Here is a 26,328-nt window from a genome sequence, read left to right as displayed (position 1 = left end):
CTGTGCAACTCAGGCATCCAAGTTTGACATCCTCGAGGAAACACTCACGAAAGACATGTCTCTGATATCTGATTACTGTAAAAAATGGCGACTAATCCCTAGCACTGCAAAAAACGGTATCATCTGTTTTCCATCTACACCATGCCTCGGCCTTGCGTGAGCTTAATGTGCAGCTTGGCTATACGAGAATCCGGCATGAAGCCCAGCCAGTCTATCTTGGCGTTACTCTCGATCGCACCCTGTCATTTCACGAACATCTCATAAAAACTGCAGCAAAGGTGGGTGCAAGGAATAACATCATTGCAAGACTGGCCAGCTCCTCATGGGGCACGAGCGCTTCCACACTACAATCATCATCTCTGGCATTATGCTATTCCACTGCAGAATACTGTGCCCCAGTATGGTTCCGCAGCCCCCATGTCCACTTGGTCGATTCCAAATTATATTCCTCCATGAGGATAATTTCTGGAACCATCCGTTCCACCCCGGTTCCATGGCTGCCAGTTCTTAGCAACATCGCCCCACAAGATATTCGTCGGGATGCGGCATCATCTAAGTTCATTTCCCACGTCTGCGCTCGACCGGACCTGCCAATATACGCGGATATCTTCGCCCACCCTGTCCAACGCTTGACGTCTCGTCACCCAATCTAGTCCCCTACGCCTACACTGAACTTCTCTGTTCCAGTCTCTTAGAAACAGAGTTGGCAGTCAGCTGAGGTAAAGAACAAACACCTCATCACAGACCCCTGCAAGCATCAACCCGGCTTTGACCTAGCACGTTATGATTGGGCTCTCCTCAATCGCTATCGAACAGGCCATGGCCGGTGCGCTGCTATGTTCCATAGCTGGGGAGCCAGAGACGACCCGAACTGCCCCTGCGGCTACAGACAGACTATGACCCACATAGTCAACGACTGCCACCTCTCCAGATTCAAAGGAGGTCTCGAAACTTTACATCAGGCTCAACCTGATGCTGTTGACTGGCTACGGAAGAAGGGCAAACGCTAGAAGAAGACTGGAGGCCAGGCAGTGGTGCACCCTGTTAAGTACACACATTACCAAGTGCAAGTACCCGGGTTTAAGTCCTTTGTTCTCCATCTGCAGGGGGTCTTGATTCAGGAGCCATGAAGCAGGTCTGCAGCTGTCTTTTTCTCCCTTTCTCTATCTCCCCACCTTGTCTCAATTCCTCTCCATCTTATCTAAAGAAAAAAGAAAAAGAAAAAAATGGCTGCTGGGAGCTGTGGATTCATAGTTGAACCCTATCTAATAACCCTGGTGACAATAAAAAAGGAAAAGAAAACAAAGAATCATTATATAACTAGAGTTGAACTTGGATGTTGGGGTCTAGGTTGGTTCACATTAACACAAAATGGCTTGTTTTAAAATATCTGGCAAGGCAAAACATTTCTACCTCCATCACCATCTATCAATTACATGATATATTAACAGTAAATCTTATAAAATACAAACCAAAGAAAATTAATTTTAAGGGATGGGTGATGGTGCAACTGGGTGAGTGCACACATCACAGTGCACAAGGACCCGGGTTCAAGTCTCTGGTCCCCACTTGCAGGGGAAAAGCTTCATAAATAGTGAAACAGCACTGCAGGTGTCTCTCTCCCTCTCTTTTTTTTAACTTCTTTTAAAAAGGATTTTATTTATTAGGTGGAGGTAGATAGCATGATGATTATGCAAAGAGACTCTCATGACTGAGGCTCCAAAGTCCCAGGTTCAGTCCCCCACACCACCATGAGCCAGAGCTGATCAATGCTCTGGTTAAAAAAATAAACAGTCGGGCGGTGGCGCAGTGGGTTAAGCGCACGTGGCGCAAATCGCCAGGACCTGCGTAAGGATCCCAGTTCGAGCCCCCGGATCCCCACCTGCAGGGGAGTCGCTTCATAAGCGGTGAAGCAGGTCTGCAGGTGTCTGTCTTTCTCTCCTCCTCTCTGTCTTCCCCTCCTCTCTCCATTTCTCTCTGTCCTATCCAACAACAACGACATTAATAACTACAACAATGTTAAACAACAAGGGCAACAAAAAGGAAAATAAATAAATAAAACTTAATTAAAAAAATAAATAAATAACAAAAATAATTTAAAAATTAAAAAAAAGATTTTATTTATTAATGAGAAAGATTGGAGGAGAGAAAGAACCAGACATCACTCTGATACATGTGCTGCCAGGGACTGAACTCAGGACCTCATGTTTGAGAGTCCAGTGCTTAATCTACTGCACCACCTCTTGGACCACTCTCTCTCCTTCTCTATCTTCCCCTTTCCTCTTGATTTTTCTCTGTCTCTATACAAAATAAGTAAAAATGTTTTTAACAATTTCCAAAAAATTAATAAAAAAAAAACCCCAAAATTACAGGGTCAGGAGATCACTCATGCAGTAGCACACAAACACTGTCATACATAAGGACCCAGCTTTGACCCCCCAACACCACATGGGAACATCCTAGACAACACAAGGGTTAATCTCTCACCAGTGTAGTGGTGCTATGCTGTCTCTCCTCACTTCTCTGAAGCTCTGAAAGGCTGAGCAGGAGTGGGGAGGAAGAGTATGTCAATGGAAGTGGCATTGTACAGGGCCCCCAAACAAATCACTCTGAATACCACCACTCAGAGATAATGAGTGTGTAATATTTTGTCACATGTCCTCTAATTTTATTTATTTATTTATTTATTTATTTATTTATTTATTTATTTCCAGAACACTGCTCAACTCTGGTTTATGCCTCAGGCATGTGAGTTTCTTTGCATAACCATTATGCTATCTATCCCCCACCACTGTCCTCTAATTTTTATTATGGTGTAAACTGGGATTACACACACAATATTCAGTTCTGTACCCTTTTTAATTTGTTATTAATAATTATTTTTTAAAAATATTTTACATATTTATGAATGAAAAAGATAGGAGAGAGAAAAAGAACCAGACATCACTCTGGTACATGTGCTGCCAGGGATTGAACTCAGGATCTCATGCTTGAAAATCTTGTGTGTAGCCACTGCGCCACCTCCTGGACCACAGTTATTAAGAATTCTTTTCTGTGTTGTTAATTTTTTTTTTTTTTCCTTTCTTCTTTTTAGATAGATTTGAGTGAGACCATAGCACTGAAACGTCTTCCATTGTGGTGGAGCAAAGAAGCTTCAGTGATATGGTAAAGCCAAGCACTATGCAGTGAAATATTTTACTGAAACTTAAATGATTTTCCCAAAATGTGACCTCTACTGTGTGGGGGATATAGCATAGTGGTTGTGTAAACAGATTCTCATGCCTAAGGTTCCCAGGTCCCAGGTTCAGTCCCCTGCACCACCATAATCCAGTATAATAATAATATAACAATATAATAATAACCATAAGTACATAAACAAATACATAAATTTTTTTAAAAGGACCTCTAGTTATTGCATACTATTCACACTGTATATATGACATACTGTAACTTATCTAACTTAATTTGGCACTTTCACTATCCAAATTAATGCTGTGATTAGTAATTGTCAAATCAATTTTGTCATGTTTTGACAGTATCACTGATTATCTGAAATAACATATGGCCTATAGATATTACTCATTGGCTATATACGGAAGAATAGACACCAAAATAATTTCCAATTTCTGGTTTATTTTTACCAGACAGTGCTCAATTCTGGTTTATGGAGGTATAAGGGATTGAACCTGGGAGTCTCAGACATTAGAGTCTGTTTGCATAACCATTATGTTATCTTCCCCACTCAATTTCCAAGTTTAAATGGCCTAATTTATATCTCTATTGGCTGAGTACTGAACAATCAATTTTAAATGCACACAAAGCAGCCTATGCTCCTATGGGAGGCTATGCAACCGACAGAGTTGCTCTCTCAGGCATGAAGTCCTGAATTTGATCCCTGGCATTGCACGTGCAATCCAAGAGGAAGGTTCTGTTTCTTTCTCTCTCCTCCTACTCTCATCTCTCACTTGGTGTCTCTCTCATTAGTAACTGTATCTTCTAGAAACTATTTTTTTGCACTATTTTTTGGAAGGAGGGCAAGGGAAGGGATAGAAGGTGTGTGTGTGTGTTTATTAGAAGGGGTGTGTGTGTGTGTGTGTGTGTGTGTGTGTGTGTGTGTGTGTGTGTGTATGTGTATGGGGGGTCCTGGTGCATCACAGAGGCAAATAACTAATACTGAGGGTGAGAGTGTTTTGCAGATACCTATCCTGGAGAGATGAAAAACTACACCCATGTGCCAACAACTTACTATAAACCATTAACTCCACAATAAAGTGGTAAAAAAACAAAATCTTTAAAAAATAGTTTTATTGAGGGCCAGGCAGTGGCACACCTGGTTGAGTACTATGTTAGCATGTGCAAGGACCTGAGTTTTTTTTTCTTCTTTCTCCAGAGCACCGCTCAGCTCTGGTTTATGGTGGTGCAGAGGATTGAATCTGGGACATTCGAGCCTGAGGCATGAGAGTCTAATTTTTTTGTTTGTTTTTTAAAACCAGGTCAGCTCTGGTTTATGGTGGTGCAAGGGATTGGACCTGGCATTTGGGAGCCTCAGGCATGACAGTTTGTTTGCATAGCCATTATGCTATCTACCCCCACCCCTTGATGAGAGTCTCTTTGCATAACCATTATGCTACAAACCCTGTCCCAAGGCCTGAGATTGAACCCCTGATTCCCATCTGCTGAAAGGCAGCTTTGGGAGCAGTGAAGCATGTCTGCAGGTCTCTCTCTCTCTCTCTCTCTCCCTCCCTGTATTCCTCTCCCCTATCAATTTCTGTCTTATTGAATAAAAATAGGAAAAAAAAAAAAAGGGCAGAGACTCATAGTGCTGGCACCAAGCCCCAGCAAAAACCTTGGTGGCAATTAAAAAATAATTTTATTAAAAATATGGACATTAAGTAGTTCCAACAAGGTGATGGTCCATAAATAGCTTTCCTGAGTAAAGAAATCAGTTTCTAGGGCTGGAAGGTGGCATATCTAGTTGTGCACACACAACGTGCAAGGACCCAGGTTTAAGCTCCTGGTCCCCACTAACAGGGAGATTCATTCTCTCTCTTTCCTTCCCATTTCAACTTCTCTCTGTCCTATCCAAATAAATCTTTTATTTAATTAAAATTTTTTTTGGCATTATTTTTATTTGTTGGATAGAGACAGCCAGAAGTTGAGAGGGTAGGGGGTAATAGAGAGGGAGAGAAACAGAGAGACGCCTGCAACACTGCTTCACCACTTGCAAAACCTTCCCCCTGCAGGTGGAGACTGGGGCCTCGAACCTGGGTCCTGGAGAACTGTAACATGTGCACTCAACTAGGTATGCCACCACCAGGCCCCAATAAATAAATATTTTTAAAAATCAGTTTCTTTATTCTTTCATTTACCCAGTATTTTATTGAGTGCCTACTGTTAGGCACTGTCTCATAGCTAGAGATTTAGGGACAGGTTTGTTAAGTCCCTCACTCCTTGGAGTTTACAACTGTGTTCGGTAAGGAAGATATACAGTAAAGAAATAGTGTGGTGGAGGCCGGGTGGTGGTGCACTGGGTTAAGCGCACACAGTAAGGACCCATGCAAGTATCCCGGTTCGAGCCCCCAGCTCCCCACCTGCAGGGGGGTCACTTGCTTCACAAGTGGTGAAGCAGGTCTGCAGGTGTCTTTCTCTCTCTCCCTGTCTCCTCCTCCTCCTTCCCTCAAATTCTCTCTGTCCTATCCAAAAAAAAAAAAAAAAAATTGGAAAAAATGGCCATCAGGATAACACTGGAGGCAAAAAAAAAAAAAAAAGATAGTGGTTGGGCAAACGCTTGACTGGTAGAACATCAGGCTTACATGCCTGAGATATCTGCTTTGATTCCCAACACTGCAGAGTGGTATGTTGGCGTGTTTGTCTGTCTGTCTCTTGTGTAAAACCCAGTTTCTCTAACAGCACAGACTATACCTTTTTAAATAAATTGAATTCCAGATGGTAAAAGTTAAAGGAGTAAGCGGCCAGGATCATTAAGAAGTGTGTGGGGGGAGAAGGGGGGAGGGGTCACATCTGAACCATTCATAATTTTTATCAAAATGACTGCAAAGATGGGAACTGCCATTTATCAAAAGGGGAGGAGCAATCTGATGAGACCAGGAGTTTAGGGCTTGCCTATTGGAGACATTGCACAGGGAGCTATATTCTGTGTAGTTGGTGTTGAGTTATCTGCACTTAACTGGGTATTTAAAAGTACCTGGTTGAGCCCACACATTACAGTGTGCAAGGACCCAGGCTCAAGCCCCTGGTTCCCACTGCAGGGGGAGCTTTCACAAGTGGTGAAGCAGGATGGCAGGTGTCTGTCTCTTTCCCCCTCTATCTCTGCCTTCCCACTTGATTTTTGGCTGTCTCTATCCAATGCATATATAAAGATAATAAAACATTAAACAAACAAACAAACAAATAAATAAATAAACGTTATGGCCTGAGTAGTACAGGAGGTGGTGCAGAGGCTAGTGTCAGGCTTAAAAGCACGTATCCTGAGTTTAGCCCCTGGGGTTACATATGATGTTCTGATTCTCTTTCTCCCGTGCTCTCTCATTAATAACTAAACTCTTACTAACTTACGAAGTGCAAACAAAGAGGTCCAAGAATTACATCTCCAAAGTTTAGTTGCCTGGTAGTTAAAAGGAAGCAGTTAGAGCTAGCCTATAAAAGTGTTCCTTGGTGTTAGAAGTGACAGCAGTATTCTGGGAGTCAGATAAGAAAATGTGGCGGAGTGGTTAGTGGGTAGAGTTGGATTCTCAGGCACAAAGTCCTGAGTCCAACCCCCTGCATTGCACTGCAATGCTCTGGTTTTCTCTTTACTCTCTCTTTAAATTTTATCTATTTATTTATTTATTTATTTATTTCCCTCCAGGGTTATTGCTGGGCTCGGTGCCTGCACCATGAATCCACTGCTCCTGGAGGCCATTTTTCCCCCTTTTTGTTGCCTTTGTCGTTGTAGCCTCGTTGTGGTTATTATTATTGCCATTGTTGATGTTGTTCGCTGTTGGATAGGACAGAGAGAAATGGAGAGAGGAGGGGAAGACAGAGGGGGAGAGAAAGATAGACACCTGCAGACCTGCTTCACCGCCTGTGAAGCGACTCCTCTGCAGGTGGGGAGCCGGGATCTTTACGCCGGTCCCTGTGCTTTGTGCCACATGCGCTTAACCCACTGCGCCACTGCCCGACCCTCTTTATCTATTTATTATTGGATAGAGACAGAGAGAAATTGAGAGTTGAAGAGGAGATAGAGAGGGAGACAGACACCTGCAGCTTTGCTTCACTTGTAAAGCTTTTCCTCTGCAGGTGGGGACTGGAGGCTTTGAACCTTAACCAGGTGCACCACTCCCTGGTCCTTTTCTTTCTCTCTGGTAAATAAGTAAATAAATCTTAAACAAAGAGAGACAAAAAAGTGTTTCAAGAGAGTGACTATGTCAAAGTATGAAATAAGATGAAATAAGCAACTTGGAAGTGACTAGTGATAGGAAAGTTATTCAACCAATGGGAAAGAAACACTGGAGACAGTAAGTATAGACAACTCTTTCAAGTTTTGTTGAGAAGGTAGAAACTAGTTGGCAGAATATGAGATGAAGAATGTCCCAGTCAGGGGCAGGAGTAGAGATAGCTTAATGGTTATGCAAATTGGGTGGCTCCAAATTCCGGGTTCCATCAAGAGCTGAGCAGTGCTCTGGTTAAAAAAAAAAAGGCAGAGCATGAGAGGGTCAAAGTCAGGCACCTCAATTAGCTCAATATTCTTAAAGTGTTGGGCCAGGTGGTGGCACTCCTCGTTATGTTACAGTTATACATGTTACTATGTTACAGTGCGAAAGGACCCAGGTTCAAGCCCCTGGTCCCCAACTGTGGACCACCTGTGCTTAACCCGCTGCACTATCACCTGACTCCCAATAAAAAAAGTATTAAAGTGTCAAAGTAATGGCTTTTGAATTAGACTTAAAAGGAGGCACAGCAGAGTGGAAGCAGCCTAAATGTTCCACAGATGGGCTGGCTGCTGGCTGAAGAAGTTACGGCACATTGAACTGAGCACACATATTAACCTGACCTGGGTTTAAACCCCCACTCCCCACATGCAGAGGGGAAGCTTCACAAGCAGTGAAGAAGCTTGCAGATGTCTTCTTTTTTTATCAGAGCACTGATCAGTTCTGACTTATGGTAGTGCAAAGGATTCAACCTGGGACTTCGGAGACTCAGGTGTGAGAGTCTCTTTGCATAACCATTATGCTATCAATCCCTGCTAGATTTGCAGACTTTTTTTTTTCTCTCTTCCTCTCTGTTTCCCCAATCCCTTCTCAATTTCTCTCTGTCCTATGTAGTAAAATAAAAAGAAAAAAGTGGCTGCTGGGAGAAATGAATTCATAGTGCTAGGACTGAGCCTAAGTGATAAATCTGGTGGCCAAAAAAAAAAAAAAAAGTTATGGGACATATATTCCATGGACCAGTACTCTACAATCAAAAGATGATACTGTGTTCTTTGAGACAAAAAAATGGATGGATTTAGAGGTGGTTATGCTAAGCGAAATAAGTAGAGATAAAAGACAACCTACAAATGGCTTCACTCATATGTGGCCTCCTGAGATCTAATACACTTGAAATTGAAAAAACAAACAGAACCAAGCAAACTGTTTCTAAGACTTTGTGCGAACTCTGGTGGTTATATATATTTGGGAGGTGGGAGGGTGGGGGTATGGAACATTGGTGGTGGGGGATGACACACTGATCCTACAATATTGTAACCTACTGTTAATTACAAATGAAAAAATTTAAAAAATGAAAAAAGTAATGGTGGCACAGGCTGAATGACAGGATGGCATTTAGATCTTACCCTAAAGGTGAAGCAGAACAACATCATAGTTCTTTCTTTCTTTATTTATTTAGCCTCCAGGGTTATCGCTGGGGCTCAGTGCCTGAACCATGAATCCACTGCTCCTGGAGGCCATTTCCCCCACTTTGCTGCCCTTGTTGTTGTAGCATTATTATGGTTATTATTGTTGTTGATGTCGTTCATTGTTGGATAGGACAGAGAGAAATGGAGAGAGGAGGGGAAGACAAAGAGGGGGAGAGAAAGACAGACACCTGCAGACCTGCTTTACCGCCTGTGAAGTGACTCCCCTGCAGGTGGAGAGCCAGGGGATCGAACTGGGATTCTTCCACTGGTCCTACTGACCGAGCCCCTCTTTTTAAAAAATGTTTATTTATTTCCTTTTGTCGCCCTTGTTGTTTTATTGTTGTAGTTATGATTGATGTCATTGTTGGATAGGACAGAGAGAAATGGAGAGAGGAGGGGAAGACAGAGAGGGGGAGAGAAAGATAAGACACCTACAGACCTGCTTCACCGCTTGTGAAACGACTCCCCTGCAGGTGGGGAGCCAGGGGCTCAAACTGGGATCCTTATGCCGGTCCTTGCGCTTTGCACCACCTGTGCTTAACCTGCTGTGCTACCACCCGACTCCCTTTTTTAAAATTTTTTTTTAATTTTTATTTTCTAGGACATCTTGGAGACAATAGTAGGTGCTGGAGAGATAGCTCCATGTATTAGATCACAGGATTTGCATGACTAATGCCCCAAATTCAATCACTGATACCACTGTAAACTAGTTGAGTGGTGATCTGTAGTCTTTCATAAAAAGAAACAAATACCCCTTTGGAGGTCCCCATAGGTCTCTGCCCTCAATGTGGATCAACAATGGTAGAGAATGTTCCATCCTCCAAAGGGGCTGAATAACATACTCTATCTACCGCCTGAGGAAGATGGGTCCTGAAATTAATGCGAATGTTATTAATGAAATTAATGCGGAATGTTCCTACTCATGACCACAGAATGCGAGTTCAGACCTACAGGGATGTAGAATATGGGCCCCAGATCAAATCGACAGGGCTTACAGTCAACAATATTTATATACCTTTCCCATATTTGGGAGCTACTCTCTTCCCTGATCCAGCTTTCTAGCCCTTTTTCTAGCCATGACATCATCATCATCTCCCCAGACAATAACCTGGGTGCACCTGCATATCAGATGTCAGGCTCAGGCAAAAACTAATAAAGTCATGGGCCCTCTGGAATATACCTACTAGCTATTTCCAAAACGGAGACCCCAAATCTTCATCTGCAATATTCCAGCCTTTAAGTTTATGATTAGTCAACAATTTGTATGGATTTATATGTGAACTCCTTTTCAGCCACGAGGTTCCAGATGCTACCATGATACCAACCAGAATTCCCTGGACAGATGACCCCACCAATGCGTCCTGGAGCCCTGCTTCCCCAGAGCCCTGCTCCACTAGGGAAAGAGCCCATGTTCAGCAGGAAAGCAACTGCAGAAGCCAGACCTTCCACCTTCTGCATCCCACAATGACCTTGGGTTCATACTCCCAGAGGGATAAAGAAGAGGAAAGCTATCAGGGGAGGGGCTGGGATACGGAGCTCTGGTGGTGAGAATTGTGTGGAGTTGTACCCCTCCTATCCTATGGTCTCGTCAGTGTTTCCATTTTATAAATAAATTAATTGAAAAGAAACAGGGGCCGGGTAGTGGCACACCTGGTTAAGTGCACATGTCGCAATGTACAGGGACCCAGGTTCGAGCCCCTGGTCCCCACTTGCAAGGGGAAAGCTTTTTGCAAGTGATGAAGTAGGGTTGCAGGTGTCTTTCTGTCTCTTTCCCTCTCTGTCTCCCCTATCCTCTCGATTTCTGACTGTCTCTATTCAATAAATAAAGATAATAAAAAAAAGAAAAGAAACAAATAAATTGGGAGGTGGGGGGTTGATGGGAGGGCACAGGGGTGCTAGAGTAAGATGGTGGAGGAAGCCTTCCATTGGTGGTGGGTGTGGTGTGCAGATACCTCTCATGGGGACAATAAACTATTTGACCACTGTCTTATAAATCATCATTTCTCCCAATACTGTGATTTGAATATTAAAAAAAAGAGGGGGTGGGGGGCCAGGCGGTAGTGCAGCAGGTTAAGTGCACGTGGCGCAAAGCGCAAGGACCTGCGTAAGGATCCTGGTTCGAGCCCCTGCCTCCCCACCTGCACGAGAGTTGCTTCACAGGTGGTGAAGCAGGTCTGCAGTGTCTCTTTCTCTCCCTTTCTCTCTTTTATTTATTTATTTGTTTATTTATTGTTTTTAAGTTTTTATTTATAAAATTGAAACACTGACAATACCGTAAGATAAGAGAGGTATAATTCCACACAATTCCCGCCATTAAAACTCCATCGCCCATCCCTTCCCTGATAGCTTTCCTATTCTTTAACCTTCTGGGAGCATGGGGCCAGGGACATTACGGGGTTCAGAAGGTGGAAGATCTGGCTTCTGTAATTGCTTCCCTGCTGAACATGGATGGGTGTTGACAGGTCGATCCATACTCCCAGCTTGTCTCTCTCTTTCCCTGGGGCGGGGATCTGTGGAAGCAGGGCTCCAGGACACATCGGTGGAGCTGTCTGCCCTGGGAAATCCAGTTGGCATCAAGGTAGCATCTGGAACCTGGTGGTGATGTAGCAGCAAGTCAGTTTACCACCCTTTGCTTTAACTTTCCCATCCGAAAACCAGGGAAAACAATAGTGCCCTCCCCTTCTCTCTTGATTTCTCTCTGTCCTATCCAACAAGGGGGAGACAGAGAGGGAAAGAGACAGAAAGACACCTACAACCCTGCTTCACCACTCGCAAAGCTTTCCCCTTTCAGGTGGGGACCAGGGGCTTGAACCTGGGTCCTTGAGCTTTGTGACATGTGCGCTCAATCAGATGTGCCACCACCCGGCCCGTTTCTTTTCTTTTAATTAACCACAACAAGGTTACAAAAAGAGCAACAAAAGGGGGGGGGGGATGGCCTTCAGGAGCAGCGGATTCATGATGCAGGCACTGAGCCCCAGCAATAATCCTGGAGGCAAAAAAAAAGGGGTGAATTAAAAAAGCAGAAAATCAGGTGTGTGTGTGGGATAGCATAATGATTATGTGCAAGACTCATGCCTGAGCCTCTGATGTCACAGGTTCTTTCCCCTACATGAACTTAGGGCAGACCTGAGCAGTGCTCTGGTCAAACAAAACACAACACTACACTCTGGAGACAGGTTAGGAATTAGATAGATACTAGTGTGTGTGCACAGGAATGTGTATCCCAGGAATGAACCAAGGACTTTGTATAGGGTAAGAGAGTAAGAGGGGTCAGTGAGACAGTTCACATGGAGAGTGTACTGCTTTGCACATAGACCCAGGTTTGAGCCTGGGCCCCACTCCACTGAAGGAAGTCTCAGTGCTATTGTCTTTCAGTCTTTCTTTCTCTAGTTAAAGCAAACAGAGGAGTGGTGGTGTGGGGGCAGGCAGTGGTGGACCTGGTTAATGCACAAGGACCTGGATTTGAGCCCCAACTTCTCACCTATGGGATACTCTGAGTGGTGAAACAGGTCTGTGGGGGTCTATTTTTTTCTTGCTCTATCTCTACCTCCCCCTTTCAATTTTTTTCTGTCCTATCAAAGAAAATGCAAAGAAAGGGGGAAAAAGTGGCTACTGGGAGCAGAAGATGTGTCATGTCTGCAACAAACTACAACTAATCCTGATGGCAATAAAAAGTAGAGGAGTGGGAGTTGAGTGGTAGTGCAGTGGGTTAAGCACAGGTGGCGCGAAGTGCAAGGACTGGCATAAGGGTCCTGGCTCGAGCCCCTGGCTCCCCACCTGCGGGGGGGGGGTCGCTTCACAGGCAATGTAGCAGGTCTGCAAGTGTCTATCTTTTTCTCCCCCTCCTCTCTCCATTTTTCTCTGTCCTATCCAACAATGACATCAATAACAACAATTAATAACTACAGTAATAAAACAAGGGCAACAAAAGGGAATAAATTAATAAATATTTTTAAAAAGTAGGGGTCCAGAAGGTGGCACAGTGGATAAAGCACTGGACTCTCAAATGTGAGGTCCTGAGTTCAACCCCCAGCAGCACATGTACCAGGTGATGTCTGGTTCTTTCTCTCTCTCCTATCATTCTTTAAAAATAAAATCTTTAAAAAAGTAAATAGAGGACCACTCCATCATCCATGGAACTATCCCAGTGCCACTCATGGCGTTCCTATGTAGTTCTGAGGTCTGAACCCCTGGTCTCAGGTATGATAAGAAGTATATTTCCCAGGCTCAACTATCTCAGAGTCCCTAGATACTAAGTTTCTCCAGGATAAAATTAAGGGGAGGTTGGCTGGGGGTATAACTCAGTGGCAGAGCACATGCTTTGCATGCTGAGGTCCTGGGTGCTATCCCTTACAAATAACACATACATTCATTTGGGGGGTGGGCTACAGAGGAACGGTTGTAGAAATTAGAACAGATACTAGGTGGGTACATTAGAAAAGATTCCATGTTTGTACAGGGACAAAAGCCAGGTGAAGGGTGTAACTGTCTTCTAATCGTCTTACTCCACCAAGACTTAATACAGAAATTTCCCCTTAGGACTTTCACCAACACTCCCAAGGCCCCAAATTGGAAATTCTACAAGAACCATTCTCACAGCTGGGAGATGGTACTGTGGCCAGAAGGGTGGACTTGGAAGCAGGAGGTGCTGAGTTTGATCCCCTGTATCAGATGTGTCAGCATGCTGCTCTGGTTCTGGTTTCTCTCCACATCATAAAGAAATCTTTTTATTTATTTATTTATTTATTTAAACCAGGGCACTGCTCAGCTTTGGCATTTGGTAGTGCAGGGGACTGACCAGGCATGAGGCTCTTTACAAGATCATTATGCTAGTCCCCTCCCCATAAATAAATCTTAGCAAGCAAACAATTCAGTCTGCAGTTATTTCCCATATGCCTCCACTAAAACAAAACAAAACACCTCGAAGGGCCTGCAAGATAGCTCACTGGGACAGTATGTTTGCTTTGTCATGAGCACAATCCAGGCTCAAGCTAGGCCCCTTACCACGCTGAGGGAAATTCCTGTACTGTGGTTGGTGTCTTTCACATATATAGTATTGGAGAGAGACAGAAAGATTTTGAAGGGGGAGAGGGAGACAGACACCTGCAGGCCTGCTTCACCACTGGGGAGGCTTCCCTCCTGCAGGTGGGGACCATGGGCTTGAACCCTGGATCTTTGTGCACTGTAGTGTGTGCACTTAACCAGGTGTGCCACCTCCTGACCCCTGGTTGGTGTCTACCTGGGGGGAAAAAAAAATCAAAAACCACGGCAATAAAAACCCTTCTGGAGTGGTGAAACCCTAGTGCCGACCACAAGAGTCAAGAAAATAAAAACTCTTTAGCTGGTGATCCATTTCCAGCGCCTCCACAGTATTCGGATCTGAGGCCTCAAAATTAATAAATCTAATTTGGGGGCCAAGGAGAGGGTGGAGACAGCGTATGATTATGTAAAGAGTCTCTCCTGCCGGAGGCTCCGAAGCTCCAGGTTCAATCCCCTGCAGCACCATCAGCCACAGCTGAATAGTGCTCTGGTAAAAAAAATTAAAAAAAAAAATCCAACACATCAAACAGCTTCACATAAAGGGGGGGGGGGGGACACTGCAGCCCCCGAGTGCTCCCGAGGCCGGGAGAAGCCGGGCAGAGGGCGGAAGGGGCGCGGGGTCCGGAAGCCGGTTTCCCTGGGTGCCCGGAGCGCCCTTGGGTGTGGGGTGGAGCTGGCTGCTGCATCACCCTCCCTCGCCGCCTCTAAGCACCCGTCCTTCCCTCACCTGTCCTTTCACCTTCAGCAATTTCAAAGCCTTCTCGTCCCTGAAGCCCTGTCCCGCTCCCCACTTCTGTCCTCGCCGCCCCCCCCCCCCAACTGCAGGCTACAAAGTTGACGACAGTAACCACGGAGCCCGTGCTTGCGGAACTGCATCTTGGGACAAGTAGTTTTAAGTAAAAGGAAGCAGTGGGGGAACTACAACTCCCAGAAGACACCGCCACTTCCTCCATTTCCCCCCCAAAAGAGTCCCCTCTTAGCCACAACCCTCTTTTAAAGACCCACTTTAGCCACGTCGCCGGCATGTGGAGCGCCTGCTTAAAAGTCTTCAGTTGTTGTTTCAATCTACTACTTCGGGAGCGTTCTCAGGGTTAAGGCGAGGGAAAAGGCCCAGCTGGAGAGAGAGAGAGAAAGACTTGTAAACCACGCGCTGCGCGGGCAGGGGGCGGAGTAAGCGCTGCGAGGCCAGTCTGGCGTTTGTGTAGCCGCCTAAGAGGCGGGGCCTTGGGCGGAGGTCCCCGGGACACCCCGTGCACCGGCGCCGAGCCTCTTCCTTTCCGAGCCGCCATCTGCGGTGAGTGTGTGCTTGGGGGCTGCGCTCCTGCCGGCGGGCCCGTGCGCCTCGCTTTCGCGGTCGCGGCGCTAACCCGTGTCTTCTCTCTTTTCTGCGTCTCAGGTGGAGCCGCCGCCAAGATGCAGATTTTCGTGAAGACCCTCACTGGGAAGACCATCACGCTCGAGGTGCGGCGCGGCGCGGCGCGTGGGGAGGCCGAGGCCTGGGCGGGTGTGCGGAGGGGCTCGAGGGCGGGCACCGCCCGGGATGGGGGGCCAAGCCCCGAGGGGAGGGGGCGAGCACGGACCGACTCCCGGGCGGAAGCACGTGTGGCCGGGTCCCCGCCCGGCTCCGGGTGCCCCATCTGCGCGCGCTGAGCCCCGATTCCGCGACTGTTTTCTCCAACTTTGTTTTATTTACCAGAGCACTGCTCACCTCTAGTTTGTGGTGGTGCTTGGGGGCCTTTGGACCCTCAGGGTCTTCGCATCACCATCATGCTGACTATCCTCCCGTGCCCACCGGGACTGTGTTAACTTGCGTGTCTGCACCCTAAATCCCGCAGGTCGAGCCCTCAGATACTATAGAGAATGTGAAAGCCAAGATCCAGGATAAAGAAGGTAAGTGACTGTTCCCCCGCCTTCCTCGCGGGGCTACACCCGCTGCCAGTGTTAAACACACGGGGTGGGGGGAAGTGGCTGCATGTCGACCGAAGGCCGCACACGCCCGGCTTGTACTGGAGGCTTTCAGGGCACCGCCTGCCCGACTCCAGGCCTCAGATCCCATCCTGTGTGTGCGTGAGGCTCACGAGGATTTCGTTTCCCACCAGGCATTCCTCCTGACCAGCAACGTCTGATTTTTGCTGGCAAGCAGCTGGAAGATGGGCGTACTCTGTCGGACTACAACATCCAAAAGGTTTGTTTGGAAAAATATTAGTGAGTACGAAAGTGGGGAGAGGATGGCCCTGGGTGGCTGCTACACTGGCATCTATAATCTGTGGATTGTGCTCATCACCTCGTATTTGGGAGTCGGATCTCTACCCATACTTGACTTTGGTATTCCTCTAAGGCAACTCCACTTAGAAGGTGCTTCCCCCTTAAAAGATTAATCTTAATTTTATTACTTGTGGGAGTTTCACATGAGGGAGGAGGCAGAATAACCATTCAGGTGCTGGAGCCGGAACAGGGAAACACAGCCACTTGCTCTACAAGTTCATCCCCCCAATTGGCCCAACTGCTGCTGGCCGTCCATTCTCTAATGGAGTACCAGCATTAATGCGATTTTTGTTTAACCTGGTTTACTTTATAGGAGTCCACACTTCATCTTGTTTTGAGACTTCGTGGTGGTGCTAAGAAAAGGAAGAAGAAGTCTTACACCACTCCGAAGAAAAATAAGCATAAGAGGAAGAAGGTTAAACTGGCAGTCCTGAAATACTACAAGGTGAGCTAGCTTGTTTGGGCTGGGATATGCAGTAAATGCATATGGTTTATTTGGAAACTTGATCTAGGAGCTTGCCAACTCTTTGCTGTGAAGTGGTTGAACTGTTGACTCTGTTAGTCTTGCAAGGAGGATTTTTTTTGGTCTTAGTAAGTTAACATGATAGCCCACGTCAAGTTCTCATGCCACAACATAATTTAACTCCTTGTACTTGATTTTTCTGGCCTCTCAAGTTCCGTATGAGGATTTTTTAAAGTTCCATCTACTAACAAACAGCATCACTTAGCTGCTTTGACCACTGCTCCACCTTCCTTGCAGTTCCAGTTTTACTCATTTCCCAAACACAATGTGCATATACATTTGAGCACCACTGAAAGTCAAGCTTTTCTCCTCTCATGCTTGGTAGTAGACTGGGTGTTAGTAAGATTCATTTAACCTTGCTTGTCCCCAACTAAGTTTTTGATAATTGAAGGTCATAACCCTGCCTGTTGGCCATGTATAAGGATGGACTTCTATGAGCAAAGTAGTTTGCTTACACTGAGACCTTCTGCTGTAGTTTGCTTACATTGAAACCTTCTTAAAACTGTTAACTGTTGGTTAACATGTAAGTCACTTAAGTTAGACTTAAGAACATGTTTATCTAACAGAAGGCTTGCTTTTTTTTTTTTTAGGTGGATGAGAATGGCAAAATCAGCCGCCTTCGTCGGGAATGCCCTTCAGATGAGTGCGGTGCTGGAGTTTTTATGGCCAGCCACTTTGACAGACATTATTGTGGCAAATGTTGTCTGACTTACTGTTTCAACAAACCTGAAGACAAGTAATTGTATGAGTTAATAAAAGGCCATGTGCTGATTTTTGAGTGTTGGCTTTTATTTTACTGATTACAGAATTTTTTTTTAAGAGACATCCAGAAAGGGAAAAAGGTAATAGGGAGAGAGACAGCTGCAATGCTACTTAAAGAACTTATGAAACTTTTCCCCCTGCAGGTGTGGACCTCAGACTCAAACCTGGGTCCTTGTACATTGTAAACATGTGCTCAACCAAGTGGCACCCTGTGGTCCTGTACTAGAGTATTACACAGCTCTAACAGGGGACTGAAGATGTTCACATTGACCATTATGCTATCCCCCTCATCCTTTTTTTTTTTTTAATAATTTCTTTCTTTATTGGGGAATTAATGTTTTACATTCAACAGTAAATACAATAGTTTGTACATGCATAACATTCCCCAGATTCCCATTTAACAATACAACCCCCACTATGTCCTTAATGGTTCTAATTATCACATCAATTACAACTTCCTTTGAAACTCCATTGTGTAGGGGTAGATAGCATAATGTTTATGCAAACAGACTCATACCTGAGGCTTAAATCCTAGGTTCAGTCCCATGTACCACCATAAGCTAGAGCTGATCAGTGCTCTGGTAAGAAGGAAAATACATCACCAGAATTATTTCTTGGTCTTTAATTCAGCACGTGCTTTTGGGGTTGTAGGACTTGAAAAAGTATCCCAAGTGGTCCTAGTAGTATGCTATGTATGAAATTAAGTATGCCACTTAATTTCACTAAATATATTGAAAATACATTGCCTTGATTGCAAGGGGTGAAACTAGCCCCCTAGATTTAGAACTTTCTGGTGGGTCTTGCTTAGGATATGATAGAGAATACATAAACCACTTGATACCATAACAGAATGTGTATTCCAGTTTCATGGGATGAATGACTGAAAATGTCAAATGGTTCTAGTTTATTCATTTAGCTCCTTTATTAATTTTCTGTCTCGAGTAAAGTTGAGAGTGGGGTGTTAAAATCCCCTATTACTGTGTTGCTGTTAATACATTGCTGTAGCTTTCCGTAAATGTTTGATTTAGATGATCTCTCATTGGGTACATAGACGTTAATAATTAAGTCCTCTTGATTGATCCTCTGAGCATTAATGTCCACCCCATCTTTAAATATTTATTCTAAGGTCTAGTCAGGAGAACAGATGTTCTAATACCACTCTTCAAATAGGTTTATTAGACTTGAAATTCTCATTCAGTGATAGCATACCCTTTTGTTTTTCTTAAGCTTGGATTTCTTGCTGGAGACAGACTTAAGGTTTGTCATTTCTGTAGTTGCTTGAAATTAAAAGCACTTAGTAGAGTAGCTTTTTTTTTTTAAAAAAGTGAATTATTAAATCTTAATAAAGTAAAACCAGTTGCTTTGCAATAAAGCAAAATATTAGTCATTTGCTACTTTAAAATCCTGGATTCCAAGAAGTTTTGGTTACAACTTTCTTCTCTTCATAACAAATAATTTCATCTCCTATTTTGAATTCTATGTTTTCTTCATCCAAACTGAGACCACAATCCATTCCAGTTCTGATGACTGCAACATCATCTTTATGGTGTTTCAGTGAGGTTAGTGAACCTTAAAAAAGAAATTGGTAATTTAAATACTCATTAGAAACTTTCCAGTCTGTCGTGTTATGTTGGTGGAACTATTTAATAGGAAGACTTAAGGCAGAAACTACAATCTAAAGAATGGAAGTAACTAAGCATTGATGCAACACTAGGCAAGAGGTGGACAGGTAATTAGGGACCACTGGGCTATAGAGAGATGGGGAGGGCACTGGCATTACTATGCATGCAGCCCAGGTTTCAACTCGCCAAAGTAGGAGGTACGATGGCAATGGCTTCTCTTGACAGTAAAGTCTCTTGGGGCCCTTGTTCAAAGAAAAACCACACTAAAATTTTACAATTGGAGATGCCGTTAACACAAGGAAGGAGGGTGGAGGGTAGATAGCATAATGGTTATGCAAACAGACTCTCATGCCTGAGGCTCCAAAGTCCCAGGTTCAATCCCCCACACCACCATAAGCCAGAGCTGAATAGTGCTCTGGTTAAGAAAAATAACACGAAAGAAAGCCAGTTATAATCTAAGTGAATGCAAGTGACATAACATTTCAGAATGATTAGGCTTTGGTGAATAGATGTACTAAGTTAATTCTGCTTACCCTTCCAAATAACATGTCCATTACGAAGTAATTTAAATTTCTTTTGTTTTTCTAGTTGTCCCTTTTGGACTCTGCAGCCAGCCACAGGAAGTTTTTTCTTTCCTTCAGTTACAGAGAAGGTAGCTAGAACAGAGGCCTCACCTTTAGGAAGAAGAGAACATGAAGAATAATGAGAAGTGGAAAAACTGGAGACAGTATTCCTAAAAGTGCAGAGCATAAATGAAAAGTATGAGAAAATTACAAACTTGTAAGTCCTGGTTTTCCTTTACTCCGCAACTATTTTCCTGACAAATGTTAGGAATCAAAACAGATGAAAATCCCTGGGTGGGAGTCGGGCAGTAGCACAGCAGGATAAGCACACGTGGTGTAAAGCATAAGGACCGGCGTAAGGATCCTGGTTCAACCCCCCGGCTCCCCACCTGCAGGGGAATCGCTTCACAGATGGCGAAGCAGGTCTGCAGGTGTCTATCTTTCTCTCCCCCTCTCTGTCTTCCCCTCTCTCCATTTCTCTGTCCTATCCAACAACGACATCAATAACAACAATAATAACTACAACAACAATAAAAAAAAAAGGGCAAAAGGGAAAATAAATTAAAAAAAAAGAAAATCCCTGGGTATGCTTAGAAAACAAAACAATTACAAAATATACATGTACTCTCTTCTTGAAAAGGGAAAAAATGTGTGGCCTTAGGAAGGAGGTAGCTAATTGGATAGGGTTCAGGATCTACATACGAGAATTCCTGGGTCTGATTTGCAGCACCATGTTTGCAAAATCAGTGCTGTCTTGTCTCTTCTCATAAAATAAATAAATATGAACATATATATATATATGAAATAGCATAATGGTTATGCAAAAGACTTTCATGCCTGAGGCTCTGCTCCAAGGTCTTAGGTTCAGCAGAGCTGTAAAGTGTTTTTGATAAAAACAAAATTTAAAAGAATTAACAGAGAAATATAACTCTTTTTTGGACTGAATAGCAACAGATAGGGTTGACAGTTGATAAGATTGGTATGATTCCTCTCTCCATGAAAATATAGTTTTGAATTATTCCAACAAAATATGTTCTGGGTTAATCATCTGTTGCTACTTGATCTATTAAAATCACCTCTACAAAAGTAAAAAAAAATATGAACTAGCACAAAATATAATACTAATTCTATGACTCAATTTTTTTCACTGAACTAGAAATTAAATTACAGGCCACTGATGAGAAAGCTCACTTGGACACATGACCTAGGTTTGAGTCTGGCCCCCACCACACTGGGAGAAGTGTGTGTGCTCTCTCCCTGCCACCATCCCCCTAAAAAACAAACAAACAAACAAAAAACCATAGCAGTTAACCTGCAGTAAGAAAAACATTCCAGGGAGTCGGGCGGTAGCGCAGTGGGTTAAGCACACGCCACGCAAAGCTACAAGGACCGGCATAAGGATACCAGTTCGAGCCCCAGCTCCTCACATGCAGGGGAGTCGCTTCACAGGTGGTGAGGCAGGTCTGCAGGTGTCTATCTTTCTCTCCCCCCTCTCTGTCTTTCCCTCCTCTTCACTTCTCTCTGTCCTATCCAGCAACAACATCAATAACAGCAATAACTACAACAATAAAACAACAAGGGCAACAAAAGGAAATAAATATTTAAAAAAATTATTAAAAAAAAAGAAAAACATTCCAGTAATACAGTGGCATCACACATAACGTATTAAGTTTTACTTTGTTACTTGACTAGCTGCTTAGCCCTAGAAAACACAAAAAGCTTTGCAGTTTTCTAAATTAGCACAGGAACATACAAATCTCTGAACAATCATATTTAACACATCCGGAATGTATAAAAGATGAAAATCCATGGCTCAAAAAACCACAAGACTAGTAAACTCTATGCCTTCTACCCCATTCAAATCTGCATTGCAATTCACTGTGTCTAAACTTGAAGGCAAATTCTTACTGTTTTATACCTTTGAAGTCTTGGCCTAAGCACAATTTATTTCAGAGGGCAGGTGTTTAGAAGACATATTAAGTAGGCTAGGGAAAGAGCATAGTGGATATGCAAACAACCTGAGGTTCTGAGCTCCTAGGTTCAATTCCCAGCACCGCCATAGAGCTCTGGTAAAACCAAACGAGACATAGATAGGAAGTTACACTAAGGTCTTCTCTATAAGACATCGTTTTTAGAATATTGTACGTATTGGAGTAACATTCATTGTGAAGTCACCTATTGGGTATTCGTCCACAGAGCACGGCAATTTGCTGCTTATTTCCTCTTGCAAGTCTTCCACAAGACGGTAAATGATCTTGTGCAGTTTAATTTTCACTCCTCTTTTTGTAGCTGACTGCTGGATAACTTTGCCTACATTCACATTGAAGCCATATATAAGACCTGGAAAGCAGGAATTCAGTCAGGAAGGCAGCACAAATATTTAACAGTTTCTTTTTCAAGCAGAAATTCAGGTCTAAACAGCACTAAGGTGGAGAAAAATAGCATTAAGTTGGAGAAAAAGCCCACCAGGCAGGGTGCATGCCTTGCCATGTGCATATATGGCAAAGGAGGAAGCTCCAGTGCCATAGGGTGTCTCCCTCTTTTACTATCTCTTTCTTTCTCAGAATGAACCCCAGTGATAACTCTGGTAGTAATAATTACATAACAATGAAATAAAATGGCCACAAGGAATGCTGCAGTAGTACAGACACAGTGGCAGCAATAACCCTCATGAAGTCGGGTGGTAGTACAGTGGGTTAAGCGCACATGGCGCAAAGCGCAAGGACTGGCATAAGGATCTCGGTTCCAGCCCCCGGCTCCCCACCTGCAGGGGAGTCGCTTCACAGGTGGTGAAGCAGGTCTGCAGGTGTCTTATCTTTCTCTTCCCCTCTCTGTCTTCCCTTCCTCTCTCCATTTCTCTCTGTCCTATCTGACAATTGACTACAACAATAAAAAACAAGGGCAATAAAAGAGAATAAATAAATAAACATTTTAAAAAAGGGTGCTAAAAAAAGCATCAAAATATAGAAAATGTCCTTTTAATCAAAAATAAAATAGGCCCAGTGAGACAACTCACTTGCCATGTACATAAGGTCCAGGTTTGATCCCTGATTCACCACGCACATGGAGTACAACAATCCTGGGGGAAGTTCTGGTGCTGTGGTATCTTTTCCCTTTCTTTGAAAAAGTTGCTTAGGAGCAGTGAAAGGTGCACATACAAGGAAGGCCCTGAGAATACCAAAAAGAACGTAAGGAGAATCACTGGGCTGAGCTGAGAATTGGGAGGGAAGTGAAGGGCCAATAAAGTTATCTTAAGAAACAATGCCAGAAGGGGTCAGGCGGTGGCGCAGTGGGTTAAGCGCACGTGGCGCAAAGCGCAGGGACCGGCTAAGGATCCCGGTTCGAGCCCCCGGCTCCCCACCTGCAGGGGAGTCGCTTCACGGGCGGTGAAGCAGGTCTGCAGGTGTCTATCTTTCTCTCCCCCTCTCTCTCTGTCTTCCCCTCCTCTCTCCATTTCTCTCTGTCCTATCCAAGAACAACAACAATAACTACAACAATAAAAAAAAACAGCAAGGGCAACAAAAGGGAATAAATAAAATAAATATTAAAAAAAAAGAAACAATGCCAGAGGGAGTCGGGCGGCAGTGCAGTGGGTTAAGCGCACTTGGCGCAAAGCGCAAGGACTGGCGTTAAGGATCCCGGTTCGAGCCCCTGGCTCCCCACCTTCAGAGGAGTTGCTTCACAGGCGGTAAAAGTGTCTGTCTTCCCTTCCTCTCTCCATTTCTCTCTGTCCTATCTGACAACTATGACATAAATAACTACAACAATAAAACAACAAGGTCAACAAAAAGGAATAAATATTTAAAATAAAAAAAAAAGAAACAATGTCGGAGCTTGTAGTCAAGGAGCAGTGTTATGACTGCAATCATGAGAGTTCACTGCCTTGTACAAGAAGGGAGGCAGGACCTGGGTAAGTGACAGGTGGTGCTCAAGCAACAAACCATGGAGGCAAATGGCTCATGGTGTGTTTTAGGGGACAAGAGCTAAACAAACAGGACATGGAATCCTTACCATGGAAGGTTTCAGCAAGGCTCACATCATTTTCACTAATATCACCCACACCAAAATGCACTAATTCTAGTTCGCACTCATGTGACGCATCGTAGGTGTCCATAATATCCAGAATGGCCTCAACAGAACCGTCCACATCACCTAGAGGCAGCAAACATTCAAAATGACTGATGTAAAGAGCCAAGTGTTAACAGATGCAAACATGACGATGTATTTAAAGCTATAATGGGAAAGACACATCACTAAATTCACTTTTATTTGGTTTAGTATTATTAGTTTTTTAAAAAATTTAATTTAATTTAATTTATTCCCTTTTGTTGCCCTTGTTTTATTGTTGTAGTTATTATTGTTGTCGTTGTTGGATAGGACAGAGAGAAATGGAGAGAGGAGGGGAAGACAGAGGGGGAGAGAAAGATAGACACCTGCAGACCTGCTTCACCACTTGTGAAGTGACTCCCCTACAGGTGGGGAGACAGGGGCTTGAACCGGGATCCTTATGCCGGTCCTTGTGCTTTGCGCCACCTGTGCTTAACCTGCTGTGCTACCGCCTGACTCCCAGTATTATTAGTTTTTTAAAAGAAATTTTATTTTATTTCATAGGACAGAGAGAAATCGAGAGGAAAGGGCAAGACAGAGAAGGAAGGAGACAGAGAGACATCCGCAGCCCTGCTTCACTGCCTGTGGTGGGGCATCTGGTTTAGCAATATTGCTCTCACTTAAAAGTCTTAGTGACTGCAACATAACTAGCAACAAAAAGGTTCCAAAGTAGTGACACCAATTTTTGGCTTTAATAGCCCAAGTTAAATGTGAGAGTGAAGAAACATATATATTACAAAATCACATTATAGAGTAAAACCTTTTTTATTTTTTAGTTTTTTTTTTTGCCTCCAAGTTTATCGCTGGGGCTCAGTGCTTGCACCACGAATCCACTGCTCCATTTTCCCATTTTATTGCCCTTGTTGTTATTGTTGCCATTGCTGTTGTTGTTGAATAGGATAGAGAGAAACCAAGAGAGGAGGAGAAGACAGAGGGGGAGAGAAGACAACCACCTGCAGACCTGTTGCACTGCCTGTGAGGTGACCCCCTGTAGGTAGGGGGTTGGGGGCTTGAACCCAGATCCTTGAGCTGGTCCTTGTGCTTTATGCCATGTGCACTTAACCTGCTGAGCTACTGTCTGACCCCCTATAGAGTAAAATCTTTAACAGGTCACCTCAGGTGGCATAGTGGATAAAGCATTGGACTCTCAGGCATGAGGTCCATTCCCCTCCCCACTTTCCCTCACTTCAGGTACATATGTCAGAGTGATGCTCTGGTTCTCTTTCCCTTTCCTTCTCAATTTTTTTAAAAAGATTTTATTTATTTATTAATGAGAAAGATAGGAGGAGAGAGAGAAAGAACCAGACATCACTCTAGTATATGTGTTGCCGGGGATTAAACTCAGGACCTCATACTTGAGAGTCCGATGCTTTATCCATTGCGCCACCTCCCAGACCACTCTTTTTTTTAAGAGAGGTAATTTTTAGAAATATTTATTTATTCCCTTTTGTTGCCCTTTTTTTTTTATTGTTGTAGTTATTATTGTTGTTATTGATGTCATCGTTGTTGGATAGGACAGAGAGAAATGGAGAGAGGGGAAGACAGAGGGGGGAGAGAAAGAGAGACACCTGCAGACCTGCTTCACCATCTGTGAAGCGAACCCACTGCAGGTGGGGAGCCGGGGGCTCGAAGTGGGATCCTTACACTGGTACTTGCACTTTGCGCCACCTGCGCTTAACCCGCTGTGCTACAGTCTGTCTCCCCCTTCTCAATCTTATAAATAAATAAATGTTAAAAAAAAAGTCACCTTTAATAATTACAGGTAGTACGTTTGACTCTCCTCCTTTTCCTTCTGGCTGTAGGAGCTGCTGCTTTTTCCATTCTCTGTGCTTTACAAGCGCCCTCTGCTTCCAGGACAGATTGCTAAGCTTCTCACGGTCTTTCTGATATGCCTCCTGGTGCTCCTTTCGCTTTTCTTCTATGATTTTCAGATCCTCTTTGCTTCTCTCCTGCCCTTGTTCATATTTCCGCCATTCAACAATTTCTCGTGCTCTAGACTTTATGTGGAGGAAAAGACAGGGTACTATTTAGCTAGTTAGAATCTGATGTCTGTTGAATTAAGAGCTTTGTTTTTTTCTTTTCTAATTATTTATTTTCCCTTTTGTTGCCCTTATTTTTTTATTGTTGTAGTTATTATTGTTGTTGTTATTGATGTCATAGTTGTCAGATAGGACAGAGAGAAATGGAGAGAGGAGGGGAAGACAGAGAGGGGGAGAGAAAGACAGACACCTGCAGACCTCCTTCACCACCTGTGAAGCGACTCCCCTGCAGGTGGGGAGCCGGGGGCTCGAACCAGGATCCTTTCGCTGGTCTTTGTGCCATGTGTGCTTAACCCGCTGGGCTACCACCTGACTCCCAAGAGCTTTGTTTTTTCTTCACTGTGGAAGTTCCTTAATTATGTATAAAATGCTTAATTTTAGAAGCTCGAAGAAACTTGATTTGGGAATTTTTTTTTTCTGTGTATAACTGAATTATTTTACATTTTTTCTCTTTGGGGCTGGGAAGTAGCTCACCTAGTCCAGCACACTCTTTACTGTTCACAGTCCATAG

The 26,328-nt window shown here is 44.0% G+C and overlaps 3 protein-coding genes across 7 annotated transcripts in view; 1 reads left to right on the top strand and 2 right to left on the bottom strand.

Moving 5' to 3' along the window:
* Positions 1–14,784, bottom strand: part of CLHC1 (clathrin heavy chain linker domain containing 1) — a 60,406-nt gene extending 45,622 nt beyond the window's left edge. Inside the window, exon 1 of the mRNA XM_060187632.1 lies at positions 14,664–14,784. The gene's annotated coding sequence lies outside the window, so the exon portion shown is untranslated. The remainder of the gene's footprint in view (positions 1–14,663) is intronic.
* A 299-nt stretch (positions 14,785–15,083) lies between these two features.
* Positions 15,084–17,495, top strand: RPS27A (ribosomal protein S27a). The gene is made up of 6 exons (XM_007532155.3): positions 15,084–15,230; positions 15,333–15,397; positions 15,772–15,826; positions 16,036–16,121; positions 16,515–16,646; positions 17,315–17,495. The coding sequence occupies exons 2-6, from the start codon at positions 15,350–15,352 to the stop codon at positions 17,462–17,464; spliced, it is 471 nt and encodes a 156-aa protein (XP_007532217.1). The 5' UTR covers positions 15,084–15,230; positions 15,333–15,349; the 3' UTR covers positions 17,465–17,495.
* Positions 17,496–18,383: 888 nt separating this feature from the next.
* MTIF2 (mitochondrial translational initiation factor 2) overlaps positions 18,384–26,328 on the bottom strand; it is a 45,606-nt gene continuing 37,661 nt past the window's right edge. For all 5 annotated transcript variants that reach the window (XM_060187637.1, XM_060187636.1, XM_060187634.1 and 2 more), the window contains 5 exons: positions 25,526–25,775; positions 23,683–23,823; positions 21,847–22,011; positions 19,642–19,782; positions 18,384–19,055 (listed from right to left, as the gene is read on the bottom strand). In XM_060187637.1, the coding sequence (XP_060043620.1) occupies positions 18,883–19,055; positions 19,642–19,782; positions 21,847–22,011; positions 23,683–23,823; positions 25,526–25,775 (870 nt within the window). In that variant the 3' untranslated portion in view covers positions 18,384–18,882. The remainder of the gene's footprint in view (positions 19,056–19,641; positions 19,783–21,846; positions 22,012–23,682; positions 23,824–25,525; positions 25,776–26,328) is intronic.

Source organism: Erinaceus europaeus, chromosome 3 (assembly GCF_950295315.1).
Source record: "Erinaceus europaeus chromosome 3, mEriEur2.1, whole genome shotgun sequence".
In the NCBI taxonomy this organism is placed as follows: Eukaryota; Metazoa; Chordata; class Mammalia; order Eulipotyphla; family Erinaceidae; genus Erinaceus; species Erinaceus europaeus.
This window is presented reverse-complemented; position numbering and strand designations above follow the sequence as displayed.

Excerpts from the sequence above, each read along its gene's own strand:
- RPS27A (XM_007532155.3), top strand. The coding sequence starts at position 15,350 with ATGCAGATTTTCGTGAAGACCCTCACTGGGAAGACCATCACGCTCGAG. Across the intron at positions 15,827-16,035 it reads CAAGATCCAGGATAAAGAAG|GCATTCCTCCTGACCAGCAA; the intron begins GTAAGTGACTGT and ends GTTTCCCACCAG. Across the intron at positions 16,122-16,514 it reads CGGACTACAACATCCAAAAG|GAGTCCACACTTCATCTTGT; the intron begins GTTTGTTTGGAA and ends TTTACTTTATAG.